The 22,974-nt window shown below is 37.5% G+C and overlaps 1 protein-coding gene across 15 annotated transcripts in view; it reads left to right on the top strand.

Annotated features, from left to right (window-relative positions):
- PARD3 (par-3 family cell polarity regulator) overlaps window positions 1–22,974 on the top strand; it is a 429,965-nt gene that overhangs the window by 46,486 nt on the left and 360,505 nt on the right. For 2 of the 15 annotated variants that reach the window (XM_090143088.1, XM_090143086.1), the window contains exon 1: window positions 19,337–20,680. The exons of 12 other annotated variants lie outside the window; for them this stretch is intronic. Coding sequence is in view for 1 of the 3 variants with exons in the window: in XM_090143084.1 (XP_089999210.1) it covers window positions 8,528–8,683 (156 nt within the window). In the remaining 2 variants the exon portion in view is untranslated. Of the gene's footprint in view, window positions 1–7,438; window positions 8,684–19,336; window positions 20,681–22,974 lie in introns of those variants that run through there. One more of the 15 variants, XM_090143084.1, reaches the window with a different exon arrangement.

The following is a 22,974-nucleotide window of genomic DNA, read 5'->3' as shown; positions in this document are numbered from 1 at the left end:
ACAATAATACGAAAAGTGAATATAAAAGTTAAGCTTCGTGATACCAGTTGAATATGTGAAAAATACACACTGTTTTCAAGCTGTGGAAGGTTTTTCATAAATCTTTTTGGATATTGGATCCACATATTTGGATAACTGCTGGATACACAGAACTTCAGAAAATAATTGTACATTATTGGACTCTGTGTGTGCTTTTCCTCCTTTTTAAGTAGAGATCACTATCAACTAAGAAGTTTTTCTTTATTGCTTGATTGATTGAGGTTATAGATATTTATGTCTTTGAACTACGTGTTCAAAAGGGTAAGGTAAGAAACACTGTGGCAAGCTGTAAAGTCTTATGTAAATATTCCTCTTTTCTCTGCAAAGCTGCTCATGTTTGCTGAAGCTCATGAGAGTGCCTGAGCCTGATGCAGACTTCAGCCTGGAAGTGTGCTTTAGGACCCTGCTCTCGTCACTGGCGGGTTCTTTAATTGCCTCTATTGGAAGTAATACACTCTCTAAATATCCTTGAAAAGAGGCCAAATGATGACTCTTAGGCTAATTTTTCAGAAGTTGATACTTTGCCTATGGATATTTCTTGTGACAAAACTTAATTGTCTTGGTTATTTTAACCAGGACTTTATAAAGAAAAAATATGTGAAGAGTCTTGGGACATGAAGACTCCTTGCTGTCTGAAATACAGAGCAGTATATAGTAACAGTGCTGAGTTTTCAGGAATTTCTTCAATAAAAATAGTGCTCAGCTAAGATTTCATGAAAAGCTAATTAAAACCTCCCTTTAGTTATCTCATATTCAGGGTCTCAAGTTGTGTGATTAGTTTAACTTTTGCTTATGGGCCTCAAGGAGACTGGTGGAAGCTGTCACTAAATACACAAATATATACATACACACAAATCTTTGTGTAAGACTTATGACTTATTTGAATCATGCACTTCTTAGCTCCTCATGTGCTTCTTGCTTCAGAAGGAGAAGTTTCAATTCTGGTAACTCGAAGACCTCATTTGTTGGCTGTTATCTCAGCTTGCTGCCTTCAAGTGGGGTAATTCCTCCCAGTGAAACTCTGTGGGTGTTCATATGTGTGTGACTAATAGCTGAAAAGCTTTTGACTGCAACTGAAACAAGCAAAGTCATTATTGCAATATTGTTTTTGTGTACAGATGGACGAGATACTAGTAGCTGGTAGTATTTATTTCCAGATTTGCCAAGCTCATTTCCTCTGATTCTGTGAATCTGGCATGTCTCTGCTAGTAGCATTTATCAGTTATAATTATTATTTTTTTAAAGACCTTGTAGCATTGATTAGGAAAGTGCAATATAAACATGTACTGTGCTGTATTGGCTTACATCCTTGAATTAATCTTTCTCACTTGACCTTCACACTTAATCTCTTCAAGCATTTCAATCATTAGTCATTGTTTTTCAGTTTCCTATCTTACATTTTACAGCTGACCTTCCTGGTTCCTTCTAGTTCTAGATTGTTAGCTTTACATTTTGTGCTTCCATATCAAGTGTATCTGTGTTAGCAGGAGCCAATACAAGTCTCATAACTGCAACATCCTGAGCACAACTCCAATTAGTAAAATTTTACATATATAAAATTCAACAAAAAACAGATGACGTGTAAACATTTAAATTATCACTGAAGTCTGTACAATTAGTTACAGTCAAAGTTAAATCATAGAATCATAGAATGGCTTGAGTTGAAAGGGACCCCAAGGATCATCGAGTTCCAACCTCCCTGCTACAGGCAGGGCCTCAAACCTCCAGAAAAGAGAAGCTGATAAAGCTTATAAATATAAGCATATAAATATATATTTTTAATTGGGACAGGATATTTTAAAACTAAACATTTGTGTTCATTTTCTCAAAGAAGGTCTTTATGTTCCTGATGACAAATGTGGTTCCTTATTATCTGTCATGTATATTTCTGACAATCAGTTTGTTTTTACGGTTCTTTAGAAGTATGCATCATTCCCACAGTGTAAAATACTAGAGTTTCTCTTTTTTATGTTACTTCTGTAGCGTGATTGTTTATACAACATCTTTATTAGCAAAATATAGAATATGAAGCAGCTAAGGGCCAGACTGTCCTGTTGATGAACTTCTTTCACTTTGTATAGTGAACTATGTTAGTAAAACTCTTAAGTAATGTGAGGAATATTCCACTGTCTCCATGGATAAAATTTTCTAACCTATAACAAATACAAAGATCCTTGGAGACAGCAGCTGTTCTGAATGGAATAAGAGAAGCATCTTTGTGACAGTGTCCTTCCATTAACATGCAGCATGATAGAGTGACTTTATGTAGCTTTTTCTGTCCCTATGCGTTGGTGTTCTTTTGTCATTTAGTAAAACAGAACAGATGGGTATGGGTTGACCAGCTACTCTCTGGGATCATTTGCAGTGTGCAGTCTTGTTTTCCCCTTAAAAAAGGGAGAAAAATGTGAAAACCTGTGTGGAAAAATTGATTTTGCTATGCTGCTTGTTCCTTTCTGAACAGCTTTTCTTAAGTCTTTTAACATACTTCATTGAGAAAGTGCACAATGTCTTCTAATTTGGCTGGCATGCAACTTCGTCATCTGTATTACATAATGTCACTACACATGAACTTGGTTAATTAAGTTATTTGTAGTAATAGTACTAAAACAAAAATTAATAAATACTCACTTGGATAGTATTTTCATGGCAACTGTTTTTATAATTGAAGTGAAAATGTTGTTGAGTTTTTTGCTGTGGAAGATTGTTTCCAAAGGAAATACACCAATATTACCCCTCTCTCTCTAACCTTCCATGTATGCAAGTGGATAGTCTTTTTTTTTTTCTTTTTTTTTTTTTTTCCCCTTCCCTTCCCTTCCCTTCCCTTCCCTTCCCTTCCCTTCCCTTCCCTTCCCTTCCCTTCCCTTCCCTTCCCTTCCCTTCCCTTCCCTTCCCTTCCCTTCCCTTCCCTTCCCTTCCCTTCCCTTCCCTTCCCTTCCCTTCCCTTCCCTTCCCTTCCCTTCCCTTCCCTTCCCTTCCCTTCCCTTCCCTTCCCTTCCCTTCCCTTCCCTTCCCTTCCCTTCCCTTCCCTTCCCTTCTCCTTTTTCTATTTTTGAAAATTATTTGTCTTCAAGAACCCGGAATCTGTTTGTAACTTGTGGTACTCATGCATGAACAAAAGGAGAAATAATTCCAACTTGCTGCTATTGAACTTTGTAACCTATTTCAATCATTTAAAAAATATATGGTTCTTGTTCACTTAGCTATCAGAACAATATTTTTAAGTTAGATTAGCAAGCTGTTTTACTTGGATTTCTGTTACTTGTAAAAGTAGCCCTTTATTTAAAGGTTTTCAGAAAAACATATGTCAACTTGTCAGGTTTCCAGCTTGATGATAACAAACTCGATGACCTCAATTTTCTGTAGGTAGGCATTCTCAGAAGAAAAAGAAAGAAAAAAAAGAAAAAACACCACTCAGCAAAAACCAGCTGTATTTAACTATGGTTTTTCCTGGCTGACCAAAGCACGTACACACTCCAGTGGTCCTCATACTTTGGGTGTAATATGGAAGTACTTAGACTCTTGTTTGTCCATAGAAGAAAATATTCACTGAATTGCTGTATAACCTCCTATTTCAAAAATGTGTGTGTGAATATTGCTTATTCTCAACTGAATTCTCACTCAAAAAGTCACTTATGTTTTGAACAATTAAAAAAAAAAACCAACATACACAATTATGTTCATAGTGATGCTCAGGCTGTTGCTCAGTAAAAAGCTGTAGAGACCACAATGTCTCTGTTTGGTGTAGCTCTCAATATTTCTGAGAAATTAAAAGCTTTACTTCCCAAGAAAGCAATGAATATTTGTTATAAACAGGCACTGACTTTGTTATACAGCTGAACAAATAGAGCTCATAAGATATGAAGCTGCTGACGATTATTGATCAATTCATTTACACTAACAGGTTAGATTTTTGTTAGCTTGTGATTAGCAACCTGTAGCTGTAGAAGCTTTGGCGTCTTCTGATTTCACTCATCTCTGTACCAATAAATTCAGTGCTCTAGTTCTCAAAAATAACCACTGCTAATTTGCTGTATTTTGATGTATACAGTTACAATCTGAGCAATTGTCTCTAAACTAAAAAATGGGCTTCCTCTGCTGGCTTTATTGTTTTCAAACATTTGGTCAAGTGTGCACTCCACATAATTTATATTTATGCCCCACTGAATGCAGATGTACTAAATGGAGAAATATTGTTTGATATTGTCTGGAGTGAACTTTCACATCAACTACAGTGTTTGTGTGCATGCTGGTAGTATCCAGTTCAGTGTAAGATGAGGTGATGTTGGTGTTTAGTGCTGGTTTAGACGTATTTTGAACCACCTAGAAAGACACTGAAAAAAAAGAAAGTGCTGTACTGAGTGAAATTCTGTTGGTGAAAGTGAAATGGACATTCATTTAATGTGAATTCATTAAATATTAACGTTAGTCTAATAAATCTGTTTTGAGGTAAAGTTCACAAATGTTCACAATCTACAGCTAGCTTTGTTAAGTAATCAAGCTGCAGCTGAAAATCTTGAGATCACTTGAGTTGATTTGCATCCCCTTCTGCAGACCTACAGAGACACTTTCAGTATTGTAACAAATTTAATACTTGCTCATTTCCAGCATGACGGGAGAGACTCTGAGCTGTTTCTTCACAGAGTATGAAGGCATATTAGGAACTTTTCCCAGAGTTGTGGAAAGGAAATGAACTTTTGGTTTTTGTATTAAACATACGGTCAATTGTAAATAATACTGTTGTTTTGTTTACTTCCTCTTGGAAAGCACTGTTGAGTTAGGGAAGCATGTGATATACAAATGTGGCTTTGGAAAGTATGACTGTATTTTTTTGTACCAAATGTTAACTTGAAACAGAAAAAAAGCTTATTTTGAGTGTTATGATCTTGAGGTTAAAAGCTAGCTTGGCCTGGAGAGCTGTGATTACAATATCTGGCTGCTCCTTATTTTTATTCTGTCACTCTTCTTTTTTGGGAGAGTTATGCAAAATCTGGGTTTTATAGTTCTGCATGCAGCAGTGGCAATACAGTGCTGGTAGAAAGAATGAGATTCTGGTAACCTTGTGTCTGTTTTTCCTTTAAAATGTTAAAGAGCTTTTGAACATGATGAAAGTTGCGGAGATAAACTTGTGTTATCTTTGGATCTCCATCAGTAGCTAATCAGGATACTCAAAGTGGTGCTGTTTGTTCTAAATTTGTGTCTCTCTGCCTCATTTAATAAAAGTTACAGCTGCATTTACATTTGAGTTTTCTTTGACTCTGCAACTTAAGAATTTAACTCAAAGAGCCTGAACAGAGAAGAACAACAATTTTTTGTTGTACTTCTAATGTTTTCTGCTATTAACAGATTAAAACCCTGGAGTGAACTGAAGGACATCTGGATCTAGTGCAGCAAATTGGATAGCAGAACCTGCAAATGCCAAAGTATTACTCAGTATGCCCTTTTCTTTCCTTTCTCTTCAAAACTTTTCCATAGAACTAATATTTAACTGCTGCCTTGTCTCCCTCTGCCACTCTCATTTTGTTCTGTGGCTTCCTTCTCTGTATCCCAGGAAAGCAGAATGACCTTGAAACAATTTGTTGTTACTCGTAAGTGACTTGGCAAAACACGTTTTGAGCATAAGGCATTCTTTTCTTGCAACAGCTTAAAATAACCACTTGTGCTGCTGAGCTTGGGAAAGTATTGGTATTGGGAAAGAAACCTTTCATACAACATTTTCGTGATTCTCTTCTGCAATAGAGCTCAAAAACTTTAGTTTAACAATGAGCTCTTGATGTCATCCAGTATTCTGCAGCATGTTTTTATTTTTGAGTAAATATTAAGAGCATTGACAGTATACTTCTAACTGAGGTTCTGACAAATGAAAAACAGAATGTCTCTGTTTTAACTGGATTTTCTTGCTTTAGCACTATTGACTCATTATTGCCAGGGTGTCTACATGATTTTTATGTTCTTCTTGCTGGTGGAGTTAAATCAAAGAAGTAGTCAAAGTCCTGAAGACAGCCTTTATTCCTAGCAGCTTTTTAATGAAGACATACTTGGAAATGAGTTATTCCAAGTACAATTAGTGTCTCTCAAAGAATTGAATTAAGATGATTATAATATTCCTGATTAATTTTTACCTTTTTACAATGTTTGTAAATGTGACTAAACCTGGAAATGAGGAAACACTGAATATATAAGATTTAACAGGGTAAAATAAGGCATCCAGTAGCTTGCCCTTGTGCCTCTCCCTGATGCTGTCACCCCCTCCTGCTGCTCACCTCATTCAGGCTCTGGCACTCTTTGGACCCCTTTGGACATCTCTGAGTCAGTTTGTTTGCCAGAATATCAGAGTACTCTGTGTGAGAACTAATGTGGTTTTTATTGAACTGAATAAGCAAGGTTAGCAATACCTGTGGTATTTACTATCAAGTCAATTGTGGATTTGGTCAAACTGCAATGAAGTAAAATGGATTTTAATGAATTTCTAAAATTAATATGTGCTTTTGTCAGCCTTTACTGCTTTTTTTTTTTTTTTTTTTAAATAAATAAGCATGATTAGAATAATTAATAAGAGTAGATACATGCAAAAGCCTGTCAGGCTTTTCTTGACCTTAACTTTTATGGTACATCAGAATATCTGTGATTTTTAGCAGATAGTGCAGATAGTAAAAAAAGTTTTGGACAGATGTAATTGTCATAGCTTAAAGCATGCATTCTGCTGTATTAGCTGTTAATTGTTTACTCTTCAGAAAGATGATGCTGGTAAATTGTGGGAAGTGGTAATTTAAATAGGGCTTCAGTTTTCTTTACACTTCATCATTTCTGCACACTGTGGTTTTCACTGATGGTCTCACAGTGGCTAATATTTGTAGCACTGAATGTCAATATGTGTCTGTGGATGATGACTGCTACAGTATTTTAAACCCATCACAATTAAGAGACATGTTTTACAAAGTCTGTTTAATAATGGATTTTTTTCTGTCTTGTAATACTTATAAAATTCACTACTTTAATGGAGTTGTAGATAATATGAAGAAATTTGTTATAATTCTTCACTGTTTAATTCTCCACAGAAATCTGCAGTGAATCTAGAATTAGGCCATTACGACTAAGGCATGATATGCTGCTATCTTTTCATTAATTTTAGCAGTATCACTTTGTCCTAGAGGTGTATTATTCATCCTGCAACAAAAGGAAAACTTGCAGCAAGGGTTGGTTGTGGGAATTCATTAACACTGCCTTCTTATGTATATCGGCGGGTTTTATAAGAAGCACTGCTAGAGCTTTACAAATATTTCTGAATAGAAATGATGAGACTTGTACGCTAGAGGACTGACCCATATTAAAGCTTAATTATAGTAATGGATAATCCTGCAGGTATAAATTATTCATGGCTGCTTAGTATGCAAAGTAGTGTCATAAATTAAGTAAAAGTTTCTGGAAAAGACCCTGGACAATGTCATAAGTTTGTCAAAACACAACTTTCCTTTTTGTCTTCTAACAGAAATTTAAATCTGATATAACACCATCAGGTTTACAAGCACATTCCTGTATTCGCAACTTTGCGCTTTGGAGATGTTTTGCCTAATCAAAATCAATAGCAGGGAGTCTTGGGCTTCTACACCCTTGTAGTGTTCCTTGACTAATACCTTATGCAAGGAAAACATTCCTACCTAAACACAGGCCTGCTACAAAAGTTGCAATCTCAGCTGCCTGATAAGATTCCCACACTGTCACAAGCTTGAAAATTCATTAACATTTCCCTCTCATCCACTGGTTCCATTAGGGGATATAACTTCATAGTTATGTCCCAGAACGGACAGCAGGATTCCTACATAGGCTTGGACTTCATTTTCCAGCAGGCTTAGTAGATAGAGTGTCTCCTAAGTTTATGGAATGAATAGCCTTTCTGGCAAAAGGGAACATTTGAATAGGGCCCATAATAAATGGGGCAGCTATGTCATGCTAAAGGTTCTTTCAGCAGGTGCTTTGGATAAGAAAATAACACCATCATTTTGGGGAAACCTTCTCAGCCTGACTTCTCACGTACCTTGTTAGCAGTAGCCTAGAAAGGAAGGAGTTAAGAAGATGCTTTGAACCCAAAGTCTTCTGCTTCATCCCCACACCCTGTTGGTGTACTTCCACACCCTCCTGCTCTGCAGGGAACTACCTTCCGTTCACCTTTAGCGTGCTCAGCAGGATAGTCACTATGTTTTTCAGATTAGCATCACTGCTGAAGCCTGTTTGAGTTTATACAGCAAGAAGGAGTTCTGCCTGCTCCTCAGTGACACACAGCATTGCAGGACCATTGCCTTTCTTCATCTATACAAGCTGCTGGAAAACAGAAATTGCTGAACTGAAAGTGGGCTCTGCTCCCTGTAGGTCATTTTGCTTCCTATAGGATTGAAGACTGTTTCCTGTAAGTTTTGTGGACGCTTGATGGTACTGAGGATTTGCCTTTTTGGGACACTGTTTGCTTGAAGTTAACCACGTTTTGGTGGTTAAAATGGCAGACATACCGAAGAGGAAAATTACAAAGAAGTCATCATCTTTTTCATATGACCGTCGGAGAGATTCAGTGAAAGTCAGGAGACAATCCAAGTCCCTTAGCTTTAAGTCAGCATCGTTGGACGCTCAAAAAAGGCAGACAAAGAAAAAGCAGGTTTGTATTTGGATTTTCCTTTACAGATATCTTTACTCCCCAAATTCCTAGATTGTAAAGCTTGATGTGTTCATATGAAGCGGCAAATAATCTCTGCTGATTTGCAACCTGTGTGTGGGTATGTATGTGTACGTACACAAGCTTGTGGGCAGGTAAAGCTGTGGTGAGGTTTTGTTGCTGTTTGCTTTTTAGTTTTTGCCACAGTGTTTCTTGCAAGCTATTGAAACGTAGTATGATTTTTTTTGTAAGAAAAGTCTGCATTTCCTTTGCTTTTTAGATTTCTGTTTTGTTGCCGGCAGTTGCTTCTGTAGTCCCACACGCACTCTGTGAGCTTCTGGTAGTGTTTTGTCATGCTGAAACTTTTAAAACAATTATTCAGGTTACAGCTGTTTCACTACTCTTCATTACTATTTATTTATTCTTTTTTAAAGTTGAAATGTACCAGACTGAGAGCTCTAGGGAGTGAAATATTTTACTTATTCCAGAACAGGTAGTGCAAGTCAGCGGCAGCACCTGTTCTGGTGGGACCAGTTCCTAGGGTTAGAGGGCAGCTTAATGCCTTGGCATTATTGCACTTCAATAGTAAAAGACTCATACACAGGTCTTTATCTTTTATAGTTGGAATATAATTAAATGAAATTTCTCCAAAGAGCAAATGTACCATGTGCTGTAGTAAATGGAACAAAAACAAGTGAGTCAGTCCTTGAAATGTCTTTGTATACTGATCTCCAATTTAGTCTAATATGAAAGGAGCTCAGGATCATGGACTTCATAGCCATCTTACTGAATTTATGTGCACAGAGTGCCTTTTTGAAAGGCTTAAAGTAACTTCCAGGGGAATTTTTTAATTAACTGCAGAACATGGAAGCTTTTAATACTTTGCAGTTAGTGCTTCCACAAATGCTTTGAAATAAACTACATTGTCATTAGCAGTAAGAGTGAATTTCTCACACAGCTGACCGCTAGCTCTGCTCCTAAATATGAGGGCAGTACACCCAGTCACATTTAGGACTGTTAGCAAGCTCAGTGTAAGCTTTGGTATAAGGTGAAAAAGACAATGGGTTTAATGTATTTGGGTTCATATTTGTTTTATTACTGTTTCTGTTCTTGAAAGCTTAGAACGTCCCTATAAATTGCAAAAACATTGACTATTAGAGTATTATGGTATCCCAGCTTTAGTGTGTTTCTTTAATGTTAATTACAGTCACAGGTGAAGCACTTTTGGCTGAATGAAAGTTTTAAACTGAGGAAATATTTGCAAAAATGAGGAATGCCTTCAAAAGGGCACCAAGCTCGAATTCTGTTTTGCTTTACTGTCAGATGTAATTTGAGAAGTAAAAATCTTGTTCTGAGTTCTGCAGAGGTATGTGAGCATTCAAGTTCATTGGAAATTGATAGTTTGCTCAAATTAATTTAATAAGTTTGCTTGTAAGTGCATATCAGAATTTTCTCAGACCTAAGGTTTTTGCAGCCCCTCAGCTTTTGGATGACTGCCATGGTTGCTGTCTGACCTCTAGTGGTTAATGAAAAATATACTCGATGACTGAATTCAAGCTGGTGCATGGAAGAGTCCCTAATATGTATACTTGTTGCTTTCATTATTTGATGCTCTTTATTCTGTTATTATTGGGGGGGGAGGGGGAGTGAAAGCATCATCTGGTTTAAGTTAATCTTCAATGGTGTCACTTCAAGAAAAAATAATTTCTAAAATAATTATTTGCATGAATGTGGTTCTGAAGAGCAGTGCTGGTCAATATGGAATATTTAAAACTGCTTTTTTTCCTGCTCTTTTGTGAAACAATAGCAGACTTTGCTGCTGATCCACATAAGACCTCATATATTGTCTTTTTCTGGTGGAACAAGATTTTGCTTCTGCTTCTGAAGACAGGCAAGCTAAAATGCATTTTCTAAACATTTTAAAGGATTGATATTAACCTCAGTCTATTAAAATCATGTGGCAAAAACATTTTCTGCTTCCTCTGTCTTTGTATTGCTGATCTCCCTTTTTGCAGAATTTCTTTTTTCCCCCTCCTTTTTGTGGTGGTAAAAGTTCTATTTTGGTCTTCTTACATAACACATCAAGACTCTTAAATCTTTGATAAAATATTAATGAGAATTGGAGAACATTTTAAAAAGACATTTGTTACAGTTTCTGAGTTGCAACGATGATGCAACTGCATTCAAAGCTAATTGCTGCACTGTTCTTTTTGTTGTTGTTTTTGTTTTGTTAGCTTAACTAGTTTATTATAAGTTGAAGATTGTAATTTGTTCAAAACTGACAGTTTTCGATATCCCATCTAAGGTAAAAAAGAACCATCAGGATCATCCTAGGAAGTTACTTATTAATGCGATTACTCTTTATTTCCAGTGATTTCTTTCATCATTCCAAATACCTGAAGGCTGTGTTGCAACACTCAGCAATGAAGCCACCTTCAAATGGGTCACATTTTGCATTTTCTGTTCAAATTAGCATTATTAATTAGTGAAAATCTTTTCACATCCTGTTTCAGTGCAGTTTATGGCAGATGCTGAGGCACCCCTACTCTTTCCAATAGGAGGGCATCTCTATGCCCTCATCACTTATGGGATTTCTGTGCCTGATCCTTGCTTTCTTGTGACACTGATGGTGAATTCTGTTATTTTGGTGGAAAAATATGAAGCAAGGGCAATCTGTTCTAAGATAGGAAATATGATGTTAATTACTTTCACTGGCTGCTGATACTGTCAGTTTAATTGATATGAATGTAAAAGTATATTGCACAAAGATGTTGATTCTCAGCTATGTAAGAATTGTGCAACATAATCTATGAAATGTTTGATAGTGACGGGAGAAAGAAGTTGCTTCTTTTTATGTTTTGAGTGAGGAACAAATTCAGTTACTGAAGTAAATCCTTTAAATAAGTTTTAAGAAAATGTAAGATCAAGATCCTTATGTGCAAAACATGAGAGATGCAGTGCTATTTTGGTGCCTCTAAAGACCTATTTGTGTCTGTCATCACCAGCTGACTGGTTACCATGACATGGACAGGAGCCTCAGTGGATTAATATAATCTGAGTCTGTTTTCCTGATAACTACTTATGTTTTGCATACAAGATTTTAGAATATGGCAAAGATTCAATTCCATGCTAGAATATAGAGAGCTTCTGTAGCACTCTCTGTGCTATAAGGTTGGTTTCCATGCAGTCCTATTTTTCCTATGGAGTTCTATTGACATTGAACTGAATAACTTTCCTTTTCTTTAAAGCTATATGGTGTGGGATGTGCCATCCGCTCTCCCAGGTGCAGAACAGTACATACAAAGAGAGTCCAAAACCTCCAAATCCCTGTGTTTAAATATCCATTTAAATAGGAATGCTCTAGATTTATTGTTATGAATATCTGAGTTGGCTAAGGCTTGTGAGTTACACTCCTTGCTGTCTTATGAAAAGGCGTTACGAAGGTTGGGGAGATGAGGGAAGGGGGAGGGGACGCATAACATGAGTTTATCATGTTGAGCTCTGTTGTGGAGTGTTTATGGTATAACTATATAGTATAGTGCCAGGTGCAGCATTACTGGTATGTGGCAAGGCTGCTGAGCATATCCCATTGTATACCAAATTATTTGTAATCTACTAGGATACCTAAGTAAAAAAAAAAAAAAAAAAAGTTAGCGATGAAAGAGCCATCTGAAATCATTTTTAGGCATTACTTTTGAAAGCATTAATCTATGATTGCTTTTCTTCTACTGCTTTACTTACTATGTTTTTGCAAGAGCTTGTTTTGCAGTCCCTTGGGGATCTTAAATGTCCTCTCCAGGGAGCAGGAAGTCAGCTTCCAGTGTGAGCTTTCACGATTTGTTGTGAAAATCTGATCCTGTTTCTTTCAAAATGAAACCAGACAGGCATGTAAAAGAGAAAAAAAGGCAATGTGTTAATAGAGTACCAAGAGATAAGAGCGTGTTGATTCCTCTGACAGTTCGGTTGTTAGAACAAAAGTGGCCTATCAAATGTGGCCTATTCTCTCTGGAACATGGCCAGAGCTGAACCCTGGTGGTTAGCTGTTATTAAATTGGTGATCACAGCAAGGCGCGGTTGGTTGAAGCTGGCTGAGCAAGCCCATGTTGAGTGAAACACAGAGCAAAGAGAACTGCAGTGAAGAGACGCGGTGATCTCGACCCTTGTTTCTTGCATTCCTTCTGCTACTGAAGCTTGTTTGTGGGGACTGTGGTAAATGTCTGCATTAGAATACTTCCTGGGATAAGCAAAAAGATGTGTAAATAGCGGCATAGATCACTGTGCCTGGGCAGCATTCATGCCCTCTGACTCCCAGCACTGTGAGAAGATGGCCCTGCTGCTAGGGGCAGCGAGGTCTCTCCCTCGACAACCTGTCCTGGTGGCTAACATATACAATCATACAGGCTCAGAAAATATTTTATTATGATGTTGAAATCATGGCACATCGCCACCAGCTTTTCAGATGTAATTGGTGATTTCCTTAATGCAAGCCAACTATTAGGTCTCATTTTGACAATTTTACAAGTTTACCTGGTCTAAACTGAGCTACTACATTTAATTCTCTCTGAATACCTGTTATAACTCATGTATGACTTAACATGATTAATCACGCCTTTGAATTCCTTAAGGTGTGGCTTTGTAATGGATTTAAATGCAGCTGAGGCTGTGGTGCTGTACAGTTGTTAGGCCTCACCCTCTCCTGGACATGGCCATGCTTTCCACCTCTCCCTTCCACTCGTGGCAAGAATTTTCACTTGTGCTTGGAGAGCCTGGTCTGCTGCTTTGGTTAAAAATTCACCCTGCCAGGAGAGAGGACAACGGTGGAAGTACTGGGGGTATATTTGTGGTTGCAGGGGGAATAAGGTGGGAGAAGGGATAGAGACACAGATCTCTGGTGCATGGAGCAGTCTGGATGCTAGGAATGGCTTTGCAGGTGGTGACCCATAGAGGACTGGGTTAATTTTGGCCAAATGCAGCATGCTGAGCTGATAGATTATGTGCATTCTCTGAACTTGTTACAGCTGAACTTCACTCTTTGCCATGGTTGAAGTTTTTGATCTAATGTTGCTATGTAGGCACATGCCAAGGAAAGTTGAAAACAAAACAGAGTTGAAGAATTGCTGAAGGATTTAGGATGTAAAAGACCTCTGGAGTCATTTGGTCCATAGTTTGCCCATGGTCTGTGCAGTTTGGGTCTTAGTCTCTCCAAGGACAGAGGTTGCACAGCCTCCCTGGGACCCGTTTCAGTATTTCACTGTAGTGGTGGAAAATGTGTTCTCTCATTTGAGTTCCTGGTGTTGCAACTCATATCCCTCTTGCCTCTCCTCCCTCCACCTCCCAAAAGATCCGGCTTTCTTTTCTCTCTGCCCTCCCATGGAGCAGCTGAAGACACCTACATGTACTTTCATCCTCCTCTGTAAAAATGCCAGTAGGAGATTCCCGTTCTAGGTTTAGTTATCTTTTTCAAAGTAAGGGGTGAGAGACTACAAACTGGGTGGAAAAAAAAGAAAGAAAAAGGGAGGATCTATTGGTATCACTCCATTTCAGAATGCTTAATATCCTTTGCTTTAATAGAAACAGAATGCTAGTGTTTTAGTACTTCCAGGACTTGAAAGTACCTTTCAAGTGTTCTGCCACAGTTTGTGTTTTTGTGGAACACTTTGGCACTTGTCTGACTTCAAACTTGGAAGTTTTAATGTATTGCTGTAAAAGTAATATATGGATGTATACTTTGAATAGTTACTGAAGTTCTGATTGCATGGCCTTTCCCCTTATTTTCATTCTATTAGAAAAAGTCATGTTTTGATGTTACAGAATTTGCTGATTGAGAAAAAATTTATTTCATTTCCTACTGACAAATTTGTCACTTTTATAAAAGGAACAATCTTTGCCCTGCAATACTCAGTGCGAGTCTGGGTGAACACTTTTCTTTGCAGGAGGTTGATTTTAATCTTGCCTGACAAAAGAGAAAGAAAATTAATTTTAATTATCTAAAAGTATGTCCCCTGGCTCAAAGTATAGTTCTCAGATAGAAAGAAAGCAGTGTTTTGCTTTCTCAGCAATTTCTGTCACTTGAACCATGAATTGATCATGGAGGTAATAGAACATGGGGAAAATCCAGAGGGAACTGTCTGATTTCATATGTGTCTCTGTTCCAGCACTTATGTTCTTTTGATTTGTGGACTGTAATTTTCACTGACAGTATTAAGTAGCTTTCAGAAGAACAGCCTCTGACAGATGACATCCTTCTAACCAGCTGCTGCCTAATCTGACTTCAGTCTGCTAATAGCGTTATCTAACTGATGTGAAATGCTGTAAATATTAATGACTGTTCATCTGTTATTTAAAATAAATAGAAAGTAGTGAGAGAGCGATGGTCATATTTTGTATTTCTACTGTTACCTGCTTCTTGTCATCTGTTATGATACTGTCAGTTTTTATGATTGACAGCCATTCTTCTTAGGCAATTTCTTTTGGAAAGCTCAGTGTTTTAATTTTCTTTTTTTTCCTCCCAGTCTCTATTACTCTGGTTTGCAGTGTGGTCAGAAATAGTGAGTTGTTATAGATAAGTGAATTTAAAAGTCAAAAATCAAGGAAGTTTTCATAATGCAGTTTTCTACTTTATCTGTTAACGCTTTAAAAAGAAACACAGTACCAAACAACCTCCCTCCCCAAAACCTCTAAGAAACCTCATTCTGTGTTTTTCTGAAACAAAATCCCAGGAAGATTGTGGTAGTGATGACTGCACCATATATTTGGCTATCATTGCTCTCGATCTGGTTTTATTGAGAACAAGAAAACATGGAATGTCGTAACTCCTGCGTTAGGCAGCTGCAGTGTCACTTTTGAAGTCTATTTTATCATCAGTGACTGTTCTAATTTCTCAATATTGTAAACCTGAGGCATTCTTACTAAGCTCCCTTAGATTATCTTCTATGATCTTTGCTTCCTGATCTTTTGTATTTAAGTAACTGAATTGCCTGCTCTAATTCTATTAATATTTGTGAAGGCATACTACATTGATTTCTTTGTTTTGAATATAACCTGTTTTGGAACAGGTTGCCCAAGGAGGTTGTGGATGCCCCATCCCTGGAGGCATTCAAGGCCAGGCTGGATGTGGCTGTGGGCAGCCTGGTCTGGTGGTTGGCAACCCTGCACATAGCAGGGAGGTTGAAACTCAATGATCATTGTGGTCCTTTTCAACACAGTCCATTCTATGATTCTATGAATAGCAAGTCATTGTTTCACATTTTTCATCAAAAATAGCACTCATAAGTATGTCACCTGTCATAAAAAGATGTCAGCTTTGAAAACTTTTAAAATATTGCAATACATTTTCATTAAAGCAAGTTGTCAGTAGAAAACGTATTTCTTTTCTTGTTGCTGTCATACTGCAGTGATGAATGACACCGGACACTGGTGTTACACTTTATTACGTTAGTTGAGTACAATAACAGCATTGCAGGTGTAAGACTGAGACATCAATCTTTTTCCTATCAGCCTGCTGCACCTGTTTGATTCGCAGGGAAGTGCCGGCGTACTGATGCTGGTGCTTGCTGGCAGACGTTGATAGATTTGCAGCAAGAGAAACAGGCACAGGATGGTGTTGTAGGAGTTTGTTGTCTTCTTAGTATGACAGAGATTTCCTGCATCATGAAAAATGTTAGTACTGTCTGTTACGAAACAATTCACTGAGCTATTTGGTATTGTGTGTGTGGAAATATGTTCATGTTTTTATGTGTGTTGAATTCCTCTTTCTTCCTCATTCCATGCTCTGTTAGAAGCTAGGTGGGCTGAATCTTAATCTGATGCAGTCACTATTCATTGCATTAAATAACTTGAAGATATTAAGCCACAGGCACTGCTCATGTCAGGTGACTTTTTAGCATTTAGATACTAGGACAGCCACATTTGGATTATGGAATGTGTTATTCAACTTTTTTTTTTTTTTTTTTTTAAATTTTCTGTCATGCATCTTGATAGAATAATAGCTAACGTCTGCTAACTTAAAAAAACCAACAAGTCTTGAGTCCTTCCAGATGATACAGTGGAGTTTTGCTGAGCAAAGAAACTCAATAGTTGTGTTTTGTTCTTTGAATATACAACTATTCCTTGTTGTCTACGTGCTTTGCAGGCTGTGATTGCATATAGCAGAGCTCTGGCTGGGGGGGGGGGAGGTCTTCAGGGTGTTGCTGCCTAGCCCTTCGCCTCTCATGGCATCCATTTCGCTCTCTGGCATCCATTCAGATACTCAATCTTTGGAGTAGCCATCGAATGTGAAAGCTGGGGGTGTTTGATAATAATTTAAAGGATTAGTCAGTGAAGGTGTTACAGAGCCAATGTATGATGTGTGGTAGTGCAAGGGTTGTGTTGAACCATCTTGATGTGCAAAGTCTTCCCTTTTCTTTCTACATTCATTAAAAAAACAAGCATACTTTTATTTGCCAGGGTAAAAAATAGGTTATTATGTATACACACACTGGGAGGAAAACTGCTTGACTAGCCACTCAGAATGTATTACATATGTCTTACTGAAAGGTTAATGCCTCATTCCAAGTTCCATAGGACCCCTCAGGTAGCGCATGGATATTGAATCAAGTTAAACAAATATTTGGAACTGCTGTTACCTGTTGTAATTGTTTCCAAATGTAATGGCTGGGTGTTACTGAGCCTAGGTAGCCTACTTTTAAATTGCTCCTGAAATTGATAGCAATGAATTGATGTACTTTGTGAATTTCCATGTTGGTAACTTTGCAGAGATTAGCACATTAATCTTTTGCTGCATTTTAGTGAACAATTCATTATTCTCGTGCCCTGAAATTAAAAACCTATTGCAGATTTGGAGCTAGTTTGTCCCAGCACTCATACTGTGAGTTCAAATTTGATGCTTTGATCAGCCAAAATATTTTTTAGAGGTTTATGAATTTTGTGTCAAGTTTCTCTCTTATAAACCTTCAATTTTACCAAAGGTTATAATCTTAAGAATAAACCCCTTTATTACCTTAACATTTTCTTTATATTAGTCCTTTACATTAATTTCTGTAATGGAACTTGAAATTTCAAGATTTTTTTTTTCTTTTAATCTGTTTTCAAGTTTGACTTTCTGTCACTGTTTATTTTCATAATTATACTGCTGGAAAGTAGTTTTAATAAGAAACTGTAGAGGAAAGGCATGTTTTTTTATTGCTGTTGAGGGAATTATTCTTGGAACTGACACAAAATTAGTATGAAATAAAAGGTAGAGCAGTAGGATTTTATGGTGGTGGTGGTGTTTTTACCTTCTGCTTCAGTGTGTCTTTAGTCCAGTAGATAAATCAATATCAGCATCTGTAACAGTGAATGAACTAAGTGGAAGAAATTTGGAAGTTAAAAATTAGTGGCATGGCTACAAGCTTCAGTGTAAACAGAATGAAGTCAGTACTTTGCAAAGTTTTTTTTTTTAATACTAAAACCTTTTAAGATGACTAAAGATCTTAGGAAATGATTTTTGGTTTTCTTTTTTAGAGAATTCCAAAGAAGGATCTATGCGTAGTTTACAGAAATCTTAGAGATGTATCTGTGGTAAGCTGTAGGTACTAATCTGTGTATGAGCAGTTTTGTCTAATTATGATTTTCTGTTTAATAGAAATAGACATAGCGGAGAAGCAAATTAGTAATTTAAACCTCACATTTATTGAAATCATAAATAGGGCTGTTGTTAAAAAGATCAGCAGACAGCTGTTAAACATGAGAGCCTGTGACACATAGTAGCCCAAGTTGTTCATTAAATACTGTTTCAGAAAAGGTTGAAGCTGAACAAGGTTGATCGGGGGGAGCACTAAGCGGAGTTAGTAGAAAAGTTTCTCTCCTGGAAGTAAGTGGAACAGCCTGAGGACTTCTGGGTAAAAGATATTTCACTCCTTTCATGGCTGGTTGTGTTTTGGCTCACTCACAAGCATCCTGTATGACTGTGGGCAGGTCTGATGGGAGAAATGGTTGGTATGACACACATTAGTAATGAGGAGAAGGAATGTGGTATGGCCAGCTCTGATTTTGTTACACAATAAAACTGCACATAAGCAGGAAGTGGGGTCTGAGTTTAATAGAAAGAAGTGTGAAGGACTGTACTGGTTGATTGTTCTTTTTTTTTTTTTTTTTATGAATTGAAATGAACTCTAGATGCACACAGTATATATTGGACTTTTTTTTTTTTTTTTTTTTTTTTTTTTCTGTTTGCTCATGTTAGCTTTAAGACCTTCTGTGTCCTTATTGTTTTGGCACTGTGTTAGGTTGAATGATGTGCAAGAAAGAGGAGGTTTGAATTGGAAGGTGGGAACCAACTTTTCCTGAGAGTGTTAAGTAGATATGAGAAGTGTCAGGGTATATGATTTTATGAGTGCTGTAGCTGATCCATTGTTTCTGGTTGGATTTTACTGAGTGTAGGCCTTGGAAATATGTATAAAAATGAATCCTAAATTTCATTTTCAGAAAAGTTTGTGTATTGAAATGAATGACAGAGCTCCCACTGATTATAAGGCAAGTAAGTTTATTAAACCTTTATAATTCCAGATTTAAGTTTGAAAAACTATCCCAATTAAAATCTGTCCTTTTGCTTGTAGCATATGACTAAAATGACTAAAAATTAACTTTTTTTTTCTTTTCTTTCTTTTTTTTTTTTTTTTTGTAGTTTAAACCTCAAAACTGTTTGAACTCCGTCTAGATCTATAAAGGAGTTACAAAGGAAAACAGATGGCAAAACTGAGTGATGATCCTAAGCTATTTGAAGTAATAGAGAACAGGATCTGCCACAGTCTTGCGTGGTTGGTCCTTGGAAGATGGAGAGCTGGATGTTACAATGGTAGATAAAACTCATCTTAGTTGAGTGTTGACGGATTGGAGGCTGATCTTAACTACTGTGAGCCCAACCCCCAGGTTTCTTAGCACAGGTTTTTGACTCTAAATCCTCCCACAGAGTAGCTGTAGCTTGGCATTTCTAAGCTGTGGGGCAGAACCTCCCTGCTTACTGACTGCAGGCAGTGCTAGTGGAGCTGGAGGAACCAGAGGTGAAATCCCTTATGGCCTTGTTTACAGATGCCCTCAAAGCCCAATTTAAGGGAATGTCTAGAGTGCCTGGCTGCCTAAATCCCTTGATATTGATAAAGTCCAGACATCTTAGTGCTGTGAGTGCATTTCTCAGAAATGGTTAAACTGCAGGAGAATGCTTATTATCTGTGCTGCTGTTTCCCTCTCATACCCTTTCCTAACACAGTGCCTACCCTTGGTGGGCCTTCCTGCCTGCTCCTCCCACTCATCCTCCTTTCCATTGGCAAAGAATCCTATGCAAAATTGGGGGTTGGAATAAAACATTTTTCATTAAAAGCATGCAATTAAGTAAGGGGTGGATGTGGGGCCTGGATTAGGGCTCCTGTTGCTCTGGGCCTTTTGTGTTGGCTCTCCAGTCAGGTTGCACGGATTTTGTTTTCCTTGAGTTCTGACCAAAAGAAAATGGTACCCAACTGCTCTAGCTGATATCTAATCTCCTTTGGAGCTTCAACCTGTAAATGTTTCAGGATTGGGCCCGTCCAGTTTCTCTTGTGAAATAAGCATCCACATTTAACAAGGTTAGCTAGTAAGAGTATTAACTGAATTACCTGCTGCTTCTTTTTAACAACAAGATGACCTGTGGTGTTCTTATTGAGGCTGTTGCAGGTGCTACCCCCATAAACTGGGAATGTTGCATTGTCCATTGAGTGTTGCAACTCGTTGAGTGTCCTTGGCTACCTATGTTACATATCTCATTTGTGTGGGAACTGTTGACCATGGCCTGAGCCTCTGATTGACCACCTGAGGCAATCAATGAGTCAGCTGCGGGAGCACAGGTGAAGGCAATTCACCTGTGCTACCAGAAGGGGTGGAGCCTGGCTGCACCTCTCCTAGACCCCATTTAATTGTTGACTGCCACTGAGGGAGGATCTTTTTCTGGAGATTGCTTCTTGTGGAGTTTACTGTGAGCCTACGGTACCGGTGAGCATTTCCATTTATTTTGGTTATCTTTCTATTGCGATAATCTTACTAAGCTGAACCTTTATATGCTTTTATTTATTTATTTATTTTATTATTATTATTATTTTTTATTTCTGTATTTGTATTGATTGTACACACTGGAACTTTAAAAGTTTTTAAAGTAAAAATGATTCAAATAAATCATTGATCCAACAGAAAAAAAAAAAAAAATCAGTGGAGAATAAAATAAATTGATAAATTATGAACAGGCTGCCTGCTTATCTTACTCCTTGCTTTTAAATGATGATGTACTTTCATGTACGGTCAGTGCGAACTGAAAGGAAATGAGAATTGAATGTTTAGATCACACTGACTTTATGTCAGAGTGGTGAGGTAGTGGCACAGGCTGCCCGGGGAGGTGTGGAGTCTCTGTCTGTGGAAGCATTCAAGAATACACATCCATGTGAATGTGGCACTGAGCAATTTATTAGGGACGTGGTGGGGTGGGATGATGGTTAGACTAGATGATCTTAATGGTCTTTTCTAACCTTAATGATTCTATCTGTTTACAATAGTTCTTGGTGGAAGCTGGGATATTTGTATCTATGTGCTTCTCAGGAACATGACAGAGTTACGTGGCATTAGATTTTTGTCTCAAATTACATGCTCAGTGTTACCTTCTTGTTCTTTATTGTTTTGTATTTGTCATTTTAAGGCAGCATGTATTGCTCTTGTTTCTTATCCTTTGTTAAATTTTATACTTTTGAAATAGGATATGGAGGTCATTGCTTCAATATAGATATTTTGCTTTTCAGCATAAAACATCTTAGTGCTTTGAGATCTATTAGTGAAAGGGAGGGCAGTAATTTTTTATTTGTTTTATTTAGATATCTTTATTTGTTTTATGTATATCAATATCAAGAATTGTGTGAAACTCTGAATAAAGCTGTATCCTCCTCATATCTGTTTATTCCAAAAGAAATCTGATGTTGATTTATCTAAAAGAAAAAAAACAAAAACCTCTCTTTGAAAGCTCTGAGTTTCAATCAGTTCTTTGTATTTTGTGGTAAATATTAACTGGTCCGTTACAATTTGACCTTTTATGTTGAGTACATTCATTCATTTGAAGAATATTAGCTAAGACTGGAAACCTGCTGTCGTGTGTATATGCATGCAGGAGAATGTTGCATGTCATTTGCATGGAGAGAGCTCTAGTTGTATTAGTGCTTTTGAGAAGTTATATGTCTAAAATTCACTGCAGTAGTATGTGGCTGAGTTAGGAGCTGTACTTGTAACATTTACATGCTGAATTTTTTTGGTGAATGTTGCAAAATGTAAAGTGCCATTAAAAAAAAGACATTTTACATCTTGGATGTTATTTTTGATGCTTAAGGTTTGAACAACAGATACTGTGTACAAGTTAGGTATGAATATTTGAGCACCTTATATTTTTAGAGAAACCCAATTGTTTTTATGAAAGCCTCTTTCTTTGCAGCAGTTTGTATCAGGCATGTGAGCATGATCTCAGTGCTCTCCCAAGTGTTTCTGTAGCAGCTGGATTGCAATCTGAGAACGTGCAGGTCTAAGTGGAGGTGGCTGTCCCTGCTGCAGGCGCTGGGCCTCCCGTCACAGCCTTTGGCAGCCCTGCATTGCGCCTCATCATGGACATTCCCTTCCAGTTCTCAGCATGCGTGTAATTAATGGGAGAAACTGTTTGAGAAGGATCTACAGGCAAGTACAGGTTGTCAAAGCCAGATGTTTAATTATTGTCATTAAGAAGTTTTTGGAAGTTCCCGGTGTGCGCTTTTGGAAACATAACAGTAACTGAGTCCCTTTGGATTCTGATGGATTTGTCCATTGTATTAAATGATGATTAAAACGATTAGATGCATAGTGTTGACATGTTAATTTTCTGAAGGGAAAAAAAAAAAGGTAATAATTATAGTCTAGTTGAGATGTTATGCACATCATACTCTTTTTAGCTGCTTTTTTTTCCCAAGTGTGCCAGATCTTATTTAACATACTTGAATAGTGTGAAAACTTGTGCATTTATAATTATATCTTCAGTAATAGCATCACTGTGCTTTCACAAAGGTGTACTTACCTTACAAAAAGTGCCCTGAGTTATGGCCAGTCACACTCCTCTTACAGAAAGTGCTGGGCTCACACGTGAAGCAGACGGCAGCCCTTTCATCAGGGAAAAGGCAGCTGCTGAAGGAAACGTTTTGGTGTGCACTCAGAACTCAGCTGTGAAATGTCTCAGAGCAAATGTGGTGCTTTCTGGGGGACTGAAAGTAGAACAAACCTCTCGTTGT

The sequence above is a fragment of the Phasianus colchicus genome, chromosome 6 (assembly GCF_987193195.1).
Source record: "Phasianus colchicus chromosome 6, bPhaCol1.hap1.1, whole genome shotgun sequence".
Classification (NCBI taxonomy): domain Eukaryota; kingdom Metazoa; phylum Chordata; class Aves; order Galliformes; family Phasianidae; genus Phasianus; species Phasianus colchicus.
This window is presented reverse-complemented; position numbering and strand designations above follow the sequence as displayed.